Raw genomic sequence first — 11,593 nt, 5'->3', positions numbered from 1 at the left:
GAATAAATTGAAGTCGAATCATGATAACTTCTTCAAATTTTTTATAAAATGATGTCATACTCAAATCAATTCATCTCCAAAGAACTTGTTTAATATTAAAATATTTGAACTTTTTATTGACCTTTTTATAAAAATATAAACTTTTTGAATAAAATATAAATTATTTGAATATTTAATTAATTTAATTATTATAATAAATTTTAATTAAACTTTATAAAATAAAATAATAATATTTTAATATTTTGGTTGGTTGATAAATTAAATAAGTAGAAAAATGGAAAAAAAATTAAATGTCACACCAACTAAATATTGAGTTCTAAGAGTTTGTTTGATTTAGGTTTTTTGCAAAGATTTAAATTATTAATTCAAAATTTTAAGAAATTACTTGGGGCTTGTTTGGGAGTGTGTTTTAAAACCAAGAGAGAGAGAAATTTTTTTTTAATAATAAGTGATGATTTTGAAGAGATAATGATTTTTTTGATAAAAAAAATTAAAATGGATTAATTTATGTAAATAAAATAAAATATAACAATTTAAAATATATTAAATATAATAATGAGTTATGATTTGGAGGAGATAATGATTTTTTTATAAAAAAATTTAAAAGGAATTCATATAGGTAAATAATTTAAAATATATGAAATGTAATAATGCGTGATGATTTTGAAGAGATAATAATTTTTTTGATAAAAAAATTTAAAAGATATTGATATATATAAATAAAATAAAATATAATAATTTAAAAATATATGAAATATTAGTACTTTAGTTATGAATTAAGTGATGTGATTGATGAGAGGAGAGTGAAATATTATTTGATTTGGTTAGGATTATCTTAATAACTCGAAATCAACGCAACCTTGATATTATTTATATTAAATGAATAAATCTTAGTTTTTTAAAAAATTGAAGTAAAGATTATTTGATATTTTGATTGACAAAAGTAAGTAAATTGATAATTAATATGATAACTAAATATTAGAATTAAATCCTACCAAACAAAGTTTCATTTACATATGGAATCTGAGTATCCACCCATGAAAACCAAGTGCTCTAAAGCATTGGTTTGGTGGGTTGGTGAATCACTTACTACTTATGTCTTGTTTGGTGTTAGAATTTACATAGGGAACTAGCACTATGAGGTTTTAGATTAAAAATATATATACATTAGGTGTTCATCTTAATCAGTTATTGTTTTAGTCTCTATCTAATGAAAATAAAAATCTCACAATAATTACTTAATAAATAAAAAGTGTTATCTCACATATATAATTTTTTAAAATGATACAAATATAAAAATTTCGAACTCATACCCATATTAAAATCTGATGAATAATGTGTACAATATATTTATATATAAAAATCTCAAAAGCATTAACCGATGAAGTAACTTAAATGGTATTTAAAGATACCAAATATCACGAGTTTGTTTTTCACTTAAAATATTTTTTTAAATGTGTTTCGCAACTCTTTCAGGTGCGACTAATCACTATGGATTAAACATATAACTCACGAAACACATTCAACTAATTTAACCAGAAAGTGTCAAATGTGTCGTCTAACATGTTCGAACCTAGAACCTCGGGGACGCCGTGGATATTCATTTTTTTTTTTGTCGTTACTCGTTAGGTTAAAAAAAAAAGGGAATATAACATTTTAAATTGTACTAAAAGCATAATAAATTAGGTGAATTTGGACTTTTTGATGTGATTAAATAATTGTTTTTGTTACTTAGGAGGTGAATGTGCATATTTATAAAATCAATGTACATCTCCCTTTTTCCACAGAAGACAGTTGGGATGTGTTGTTTTATTATAAGAGATGAGTTGGTATGTGTACTAAGTAACCCAATAATGATGATGGACCTCCCAATAAAGTTTTGCTAAATTAACTCATGCTTCAGTGTCATACACTTACTACCTTATTCATATTGTTTTTTCATTTCTAGAATTTAATTCCTATTTAAAAACATCATCATTATATTTTTAATTAATGACAACATTAAATCATACAAACAGCTCACACAAATTCAAATTCTCTCATTTTAAATTTGTATGTAAGATGAAATTATTCTTTTTAAACAGATGAGCATCAAACAAATTATGAATATGTGTTGGTACAAATATAAGTTTTGGAGTATAATCTATATTTTATAATTCCATATAAATATAAATATGCCCTTATTCATTAAAAATATTTTATGAAGTGGGTTAGTACTTAGTACTTAGTACACATTATTCATGACATTTATTATAAATTGTGATATTCAACATTATATATATATTTGAAAAATGATTTAGACAACGAAAATATAACGAAATCAATGTCACAAATTCGACATGATCTGCCGCATGTGCAAGATAGAAATAAAAAAAAATATCATGTCTAAAATTAATAATAAATTTAAAAAATAATCATATTCGAGAAAATGGTAATATTCGGAAAAACGACGATGTTTCGAAAAAATGGCAATGTTCGGAAAAATTGACCCATAATATAAAATTTATTGGGTGATGGTCAAATTAATTTGGATGTGCTTTCCTATACATAATTAACCGTTAAATCCAACTGCTAATAGATTAGCCAAGTTTTAGACCCCTATTGATATTGACTTATAAAAAATAAAAGTAGGTAATTACTTTGATTGATACATTAAAAAAAAATAACATGTCAAGTGTCACGTGATCACTAGCTTAGATTTTGTACTAGTCTTTAAGAAATTATTTTAAAAGTTAACCTTTATTTTACATGCAAAATAATAAACTTTGAGGTGTGTTATGATGGTGATGCTTTTTTTATATATTTCTCCTCATTTTCTTGGACTAACTAACCATTATTAATTTCACATTGACATGACTTGATGAAAGAATACATCCACTTGATTAAATTAAGCCGCCTCTAACAATATATTTTATATAAATTACCAATTAGAATTTACAACATTTTGCCATGCATGCATCATTTTTATGGATAATTTGAAAATTTGTTGAAAATAAGCAAAAGGGTCCAAATGAAAATAAAATAAAATAAGGCATAGTGGTGGTGATTTAGTAATTTAATTGTTTTAAGTTGACATATGGACTTTGAATAAGTTTTGAAAACAAAAGGCAAATTTTATTTGAGAAAATAAAGAAAGAAGAAATCTTGAGTGAATCTAAAGATAGACATATCATAAAGAAAACAAAGTTTAAAATCAAAATTCTTAAAAATCATATTTTTCTTTATTGGAAGCTCACTAAAATGATTAGTAGTTAACATGGTTTAAGTTTTATTCATTCATTCCTCCTATTTTGATTTTTCAATTACCGATTTATACTTATCTTACGTTTCATCCTTAACTTTCTAATAAATGTGCATCCACAAAACTTAATGTGTCTTGAACGTCATGCAGTATCTTCATGCCTATTGCATTCCTAAAATATTTTTTCAATTGAAGAATTTTATAAGAAATTGATTCACAATATTTTGTGATAATGATAAATTCATTATACATAATCTTGGTATAATGAGAGTAAATATTATAGATATCTATGATCTTTTTGTTGCATAATCTTGAATCAAGAAAATAAAATTAATATATAGAGAAAAATTATATAATTTAATATGGTACCACATTTAAGAAAATATATTGACCATTTTTTAGAGACTATTGAAGAGTTTTGAATAATGTATTGGTGTTTACAAAGTTACAAAACTTCTATAAAATCAATGTAGACATTTTGGTTGAATCACTATAATATATATTTTTTCAAATTCAGCGAGTGTTTGGTGTTTGTATTAGCCCAAACGATTCGCCTATTGTCTGGAAGGAAAACCGAACACGAAGAAGTCGAGAATAGACTAACAATAGAATTAGAGATCATACTATTTTGTCAAGACTAATAGAGTAGAACATTTTAAGGAACAACAACTCACAGTAGTGAAAACTTAAGAAGAAAGACAGGAACACAGAATAAAGAATAACTAAGTTAACTGACTGACTAACTAACTAGAAGTTGTTGACTTCTTCTTCTTCTTTTTGTTTTGCTTGCTCACAAGGATCGAGAATCGAGTAAACCGAACAAACTTCTTCCTTTTTGTGGGTAAGTGCTCCTTAATGCCATTGTCACTGGTTGGTTTGCAAAGCATTTGGCCAAATGAGACTTTCTGCTTTACACAACCTTTCTCATATTCTTCCTTCAGAAGTAATTTCCTGCTTAGTATTTGCCCTATGGACAAAGTTGGCCTCAAGACAGGTTTAGTCTCATCCCCTTCATTTACCAAATTCAGAGGATCCTTTCCATGGTTGATGGATTTGGTATTCTTTCTTCTCTGGCTATGGCTATCGTGATCACATTTCCATTTCTTGAGAGATTCTTCAACAACCAACTTTGCTGTGTTTGCAGCCTCTACTCTGTTAAGAGCTTCTTCCAAAACCCTCTTGCTGGATTTCACTTCTTCAGTAGCTTCTTCTACCCTTTTCAAAATCTCCATTTGCGATACGTTTTCTTTGTCAAGAACAATCATAGCTTCTTCTGACAATCTCTTTCTCGAAGCTGAAGTTAACATCAAGTAATCATTGTAGGAAAGAGTTACTCCTTCTCCTTCTCCAAATTTCTTTTCATTTGTTGTTGATATTGCATTGATCTCTGCAAGAGCTGCTGCTTCTGAAGCTCGGGCAGCATCCTTCATTTTCTTAGCAGCAACTAATTTGATTTTAGCTGCTTTAATCTTGGTCTTTGTAAGTTCTATTTCAGATAATGTACTGAAAACTTGACATCTTGCAGCTTCCCCAGCTTTCTTATACTCTTCTGCCTCGGAATTCAATTGCTGAAGCACCTTGGATAGATTATTGTTCCTGAAATGGAGATTTGTCGAATTCGTCCTGCTTAATTCCTCCTCCAACGATATGATTCTCGAAGAATTCGCTGACAATACATCGCGGGTCTTCGAAAGTGAAACTTTCTCCTTAGCTATAATTTTGTTATAAGTTTCAACACTAGTTCGGATTTCAGCAAGATCAGTTGTGGTTCTAGTAAGGTTCAATTTGGCATGTTTCAATTCCATTAGAATGAATTCCGGGAAGATACTACTACTGGGATTCTCGTTTTCCTTTCCCTTTTCTGATTCTTCCATTTCTTTCTGTAACTTCAACTTCAATTCTTCAAGAATGTTCTTAGTGGATTCTAGTTCTTTCAAGACATCAAGAGTCTCCTTTTCTCTTGCTATCAGATCTTTCTCCAGTAACATAGTCTGTTCCTCAATTTTCATCACATTAATGGATTCATCATCATCATCTTGCTGTAATAAAGAAACAAGTTCCCCAATTTCCATAATCAGTATCAAATTAAACTACAGTTACGATCCAATCCTACCTAATTAGACAAAAGCAAGTAAAAATAACAAGAGATAAAACAAAAAGAGAACCTGGGTCGGTTCAGAGAGCTTGTGTGAAGGTTTCCAGAATCCAATACCACCAAATCGAGTCACGGCTTCCTTCACAGACTCGAACGGTGCGGAAGTGTCGATTTCTGATCGTGGGTTAGCTTCATTCTGCATTTTATCACCGGAAAACGTCGAACCGGAGTTGGCGGATGGAGGGTTTTTAACATGATCATGAGCTGGTTGTTGTACAGGGAGTGACTGTGGATCGGGAACAGAGGAACCTTCCTCAGCCATTGAAAGACAAATAGGAAACCCTAACTGTGGTCACAGAGATATGGAAGAAGACAAAGGTAGAAGATGAAACAGCCAAAGCAATCGGTAGAGTGAAAATGACAAACTCGAAGATAGTGGAGAAAGAGGGGCCCACTTTGTAACGTTAACATGTAGGATAGGCCTAGACCAGATTGTAACGTTCGGAAATCGGACAGTATAATATAAGATTAAATTATTAAAATATTTTATTTTTTATTATTTTATAAGTTATCCGTTGGGAACCGTTTTTTTTCTTAATTAAGAGTTTAGCAGTTTACCCAACACTTTTTTTTAAAAAAAAGTGAGAGTTTGTCCTGATTAATAATAATTATATTTAAAAAAAAAAAAGTTAATTTCATTTATATTTAATATAAAAAAATATTATGTCCTTAAAATATATATATATATTTGGTTTGACATTATCTCTTAATTTTATAAAAAAAATTAAATTCATAATTTGATTATCTAATTTAAAAAAAATAACCAAAATTAACTATTTATAATTTTTCTGTTATTTTTTTTAAGTCGATTAAAAATGTTTTTAAAACCCATCCCAACTCAATTTTTTAACCAGTAGAGTAGTTTTTTTTCTCTTTAAAGTATGCATATGATTCACTTAATAATGTATAACTATTTAAGTAGTTACTGAAAAGTTTAAATTAATACGAGATAAACCTACATATTTAAGTAATCATCCAGATTATTTTACTTCATTAAAATAGTTCAATTCATAAAAGTTGTTCATAAGAGACCAATATCACAATAACGATTTACACTTAAAATGTCTTAAATAAAAGTGGAAGTTATAAATGTCGAGTGTGTAATACTAACTTCCTATATTAAAAAAACTAGCATTTATCCCGTGCATTTGCACGAGTAATAAAATAAAAAAATCATGAAAAAAATATTACGGTAAAAATATGATAGCATTTTTAATTTTATTTTTAATCGTTTTAAGTTTATGGGCGGGTCAACCCACAATTCGACTCAAGTATTCATTTACTCTCACAATGCAGAACGATATCTAAAACAATTGATACAGTTTGATTCCTCAACTCATTTAGTTTCATCTCTAGAGTCCACTTCTTCCCTATACTACGAGTGAAAGGAAAATATAAAGATTACCATTAAAGTAACTCAGACGAGACTTATTATATCCATATAAATTATGTCCCTTATCTCTATAAATATGACATAATTCTTCAATTTAAAAACTATTGATGAACTACCGCATTCATCAAATTTTGTGTTAAATTTAAAATATAAAGTGTTATTAGCTTAATTGTTTAAAGAGTTGTACTTGTTTTTGTTAGGTTACAAATTCGAATCATACCTATAGCATTTTAATTTTATTTTTAACCGTTTTAAGTTTATGGACGGGTCAACCCACAATCCGACCCAAGTATCAATTAACTCTCACATATATATCTAAATTATCCACAGCTCTCGACCTAACAATCCGAACACTTTAAAAATTAAGCATCATTATATAAATATATAGATTAGTTAGTTAAAAAGTTGAATTTATATTGTTAAAACGTCTCGCGTTCATCAAATTTGGTGTTGAATTTAAAATATAAAGTCTTATTAGTCTAGTTGATTAAATGATTTTACTTATTTTTGTTAGGTTGCAAGTTCAAAATATACTTATAGTATTTTTAATTTTATTTTTAACATTTTTAAGTTTATGGGCGGGTTAACCCACAATCCGACCCAAATATCCATTTACTCTCACATATATATATATCCAAATTAACCACAACTCTCGACCCGGCAATCCGGACACTTTAAAAATTAAGCATCATTATATATAAAGATTAGTTAGTTAAAAAGTTGAACTTATATTGTTAAAACGTCTTGCGTTCATCAAATTTGGTGTTGAATTTAAAATATAATGTCTTATTAGTTTAGTTAGTTAAATGGTTGTACTTGTTTTGTTATGTTGTAAGTTCAAAACATACCTATAGCATTTTTAATTTAATTTTAACCGTTTTAAGTTTATGGGCGGGTCAACCCACAATCCAACCCAAATATCCATTTACTCTCACATATATATCCAAATTAACTACCGCTCTCAACACAACAAATCGAACACATTGCAAATTAAGCATCATTATATATATATATATGTTAGTTAGTTAAAAAGTTGAACTTATATTTTGTTAAAACGTTCCGCGTTCATCAAATTTTGAGTTGAATTTAAAATATAAAGTTTTATTAGCCTAGTTGGTTAAATGGTTGTACTTGTTTTTGTTAGGTTGCAAGTTCGAAACATACCTATAACATTTTAAATTTTATTTTTAACTGTTTAAGTTTATGGGCGGGTCAACCCAAAATCTAACCCAAATATCCATTTATTCTCACATATATATATTCAAATTAACCACAATTCTCGACCCGGTAATCCGGGCATTTTGAAAATTAAGCATCATTAATTATATATATATATATATATGAGAAATAATTTCCGAAGAAAATATCCATTTACTCTCACATATATATTCAAATTAATCACAGTTCTCGACCCGATAATCCGGACATTTTGAAAATTAAGCATCATTAATTATATATATATATGAGAAATAATTTCCGAAGAGAATTTAGGAAAGAGAATGAGAGAAAAAATAACAATAAAAAATAAAATAATATTCTCATTTTTCTCTCAATTTTTTCATTTTTCCAACAATGTCATTACCTCTTAAAATTATTTCCCCAAATTCTCTCCCTTATCACTTATATATATATATACTCTTTTATTTTTTTTTTCCAATTTTTCTACTTTTGGCTCTTATTTTTTATGTATACTTATTTTTATAAAAAAAAATTAATACTTATCATATTAAATAAAAAAAATTAAAAAATTTATTTATTTCTTTAAATAATATAAATATATATTTAAATAAATATAATTTTTCTTTATTTCTTAATATAATATTTATATAATATATATATGTTTATTTATTTATTTATTTTCATCTAACAAAAATAATTTTTTATTAAACTTTTGACTTAAAATGGTAACCTACAAATAAATTTAAGCTTATATATTTATATATATAAATGTATAAAATACATAAATACACAAAATTACTTATTGTATAGATATAGAATTACTTATCTAAAATTTTTATTATTATTTTATATAATATATTTCATTTATATTAACACAAAAGATAAATAAGTAATAAAAATTATATTTTTAATTTTATTAAATTATTCAAAGTTTGTTTGTGATTTAAAAATAAAATATTTTTTTATTATTAAAATCACTTTGTTTATATTTATTTATTTATTTTTAAATTATTTCATATAATTTTGTTTTTGAAATAAATATAATAAAATATTTTAACATTTGTAATGATATGTATCTACTGAGCTAATTTTTTTTATTAGTTTAAAAATATTTTATTATTAGATGATGTGCTTTTATTTATTTATTTATTTATTTTCAACGCGTTTAAGGCTAATTGTGATTAAAAGAGTACACTATACAGAGGATTCACTATTTTTTTAATCGGATAATAATTTGAAACTGTCCTGCGAAAATCGAATCAAATTGCCTCGTTTGAGATGGTTTTTCTTCGAAATCGAACGGGGATGGGGCGGGATGGTATTTGTGTCCCCTGTCCCGCCCCGCCCCGATTTTACCCTGATTCAGCCACGAACACCATAAATATAATTAAATATATTAAATCATCAATATATTTATTTATTCAACATATTTTATAAGAATAATAAAGTTATTTCTTTATAATAATATAAAATTTTAATATATTACAATATATATTATATTAAAAAATTTGTTTATATAATTTTATTGTATTTTTATTTTTATTTTTAAAAATTATAAACGGTACCCCGCGAGATTTCCTAAAATCGAAAAAAATCGAACGGGGCGGGGATGGTAAATGTATTTCTCGCCCCGAACCGCTCCACGTCATCCCTACTTAGAGGTTGTTCGGTTGTGGGTTTTTCAAAAAACGAGAGAGAAAAAATAAATAATGGGTGATGGTTTTAAAGATATAATGATTATTTTTAGTAAAAAGATTTAAAAGTTATTGATATATATAAATAGGGGTGGGTCGGTTCGATATACCTTAATGTTTTATCCATACCTTATACTTTACCTAAAATTTCGGTATGCAAAAAATGCATACCTTTACCTTACATTGATTTCGGTATACCTTGATTTTGATATACCTTAATTTCGGTATATAAAAAATTCATACATTTACCTTACTTTGATTTCAGTATACCTTAATTTCGGTACGATATCGGTATTATACCTTTGATACCTAAAAACATATTAACATAAAAAAATCAAAAAATCAATCTCATCGGTAAGGTAAAGAGACATATATAGAATAATATTTCAGTATAATTATATTTTGATTTTATTCAAAAATAATATTTCTATAATTAAATTAATATTAAATTTATTTAATTATTTCCTTATAAGTATTATATATATATATATATATTTTTATATATTTTAACTTATAAATACTATTTTGGTATATCTCGATATACCAAAATTTTAAAAATCTCATACATTTACCGTACCAATAATTTCGGTATCGGTATCATATCTTACCTTTTTTCAGTATACCTTAAAAATCGACATTTTCGATATATTACGGTACGGTATTTTCGATATACCTTTCATATCGGTATTTTTTCCCACCTCTATATATAAATAAAAGGGCAAATTATCTGGGTGACCCTCTAATTACTCTGATCGCTCACTTTTAGCCCTCAAATAATTTTTTAAAACAAATTTCCTCTTCAACTTTTAGAAATGTCACCAATGGTCATTCCGTCAACTTTTTGGTTAAATATAACTAGTGATGGGTCGATACAGTATACCTTAGTGTTTTATACATACCTTATACCTTACCTAAAATTTCGGTATGCAAAAAATGCATGCATTTACCTTACCTTGATTTTAGTATATATACCTTAATTTCGGTATACAAAAAATTCATACATTTATCTTACCTTGATTTCGGTATACCTTAATTTCGGTACGGTATCGGTATTATACCTTTCGTACCTAAAAAACATATTAACTTAAAAAAAAATCAATCTCATCGATAAAATAGAGATTGCATATATTAAATAATATTTAACTCTAATTATATTTTGATATTATTCAAAAAAATCATATTTTTATAATTAAATTAATATCAAATATATTTAATTATTTCCTTATAAGTATTATATATATATTTATATATATTTTAACTTATAAATACTATTTCGGTATTTCGGTATATCTCGATATACTAAAATTTTAAAATTTTCATACCTTTACCGTACAAATAATTTCGGTATGGTGTCATAACTTACTTTTTTATGGTATACCTTAAATATTGATATTTTCGATATATTGCGGTACGATATTTTCGATATATTTTAAAAATCGGTAATTTTTTCCACCCTAAATATAACGGCTTAAACTTAAAATAGTTTTTTTTATATATATTATCATTAATCATTAATTTTTATATTTATATATATATATATATTAACTGTTTATATATATATATATATATTATCATTAATTTTTATATAATAATATAATTATTAAATCTCTTTTTATATATATATATAAAATATATATTATTTATTTTTATTTATATTTATATCTATATTTATAAAAAAAAGTTTAAAAATAATTTATATATATTATTTTTAAACATTAAATATATATAAATTTATATAATATATATTAAAAAAATAATATGAAGGCTAAAAGTATAGTTGATTTCCCCACTACTCAATTACTTTTTACCCTCAAATTATTTTATAAAAATAAATAATAATATATATATATATATAATTATGATTAAAGATAATATATAAAAAAATTATATTTTAAATTTAGACCGTTATGTTTAACCAAAAAGATGGAAGG

General features: G+C 25.8%; 1 protein-coding gene across 1 annotated transcript; it reads right to left on the bottom strand.

Moving 5' to 3' along the window:
• Positions 1–3,832: 3,832 nt before the first annotated feature.
• LOC124914240 (WEB family protein At2g38370-like) lies at positions 3,833–5,725 on the bottom strand. The gene is made up of 2 exons (XM_047454752.1): positions 5,407–5,725; positions 3,833–5,280 (listed from the first exon to the last, which is right to left on the bottom strand). Exons 1-2 carry the CDS (start codon positions 5,656–5,658, stop codon positions 3,985–3,987), a joined length of 1,548 nt encoding a protein of 515 aa, XP_047310708.1. The 5' UTR covers positions 5,659–5,725; the 3' UTR covers positions 3,833–3,984.
• Positions 5,726–11,593: the final 5,868 nt, after the last annotated feature.

Source organism: Impatiens glandulifera, chromosome 1, assembly GCF_907164915.1.
Source record: "Impatiens glandulifera chromosome 1, dImpGla2.1, whole genome shotgun sequence".
In the NCBI taxonomy this organism is placed as follows: Eukaryota; Viridiplantae; Streptophyta; class Magnoliopsida; order Ericales; family Balsaminaceae; genus Impatiens; species Impatiens glandulifera.
Note: the sequence above shows the minus strand (reverse complement) of the source record. Positions and strands in the feature narration are given on the sequence as shown.

Coding starts and splice junctions, on each gene's coding strand:
- LOC124914240 (XM_047454752.1), bottom strand. CDS start 5,658: ATGGCTGAGGAAGGTTCCTCTGTTCCCGATCCACAGTCACTCCCTGTA. Junction 5,281..5,406: donor AGCTCTCTGAACCGACCCAG/GTTCTCTTTTTG, acceptor TCTTTATTACAG/CAAGATGATGATGATGAATC.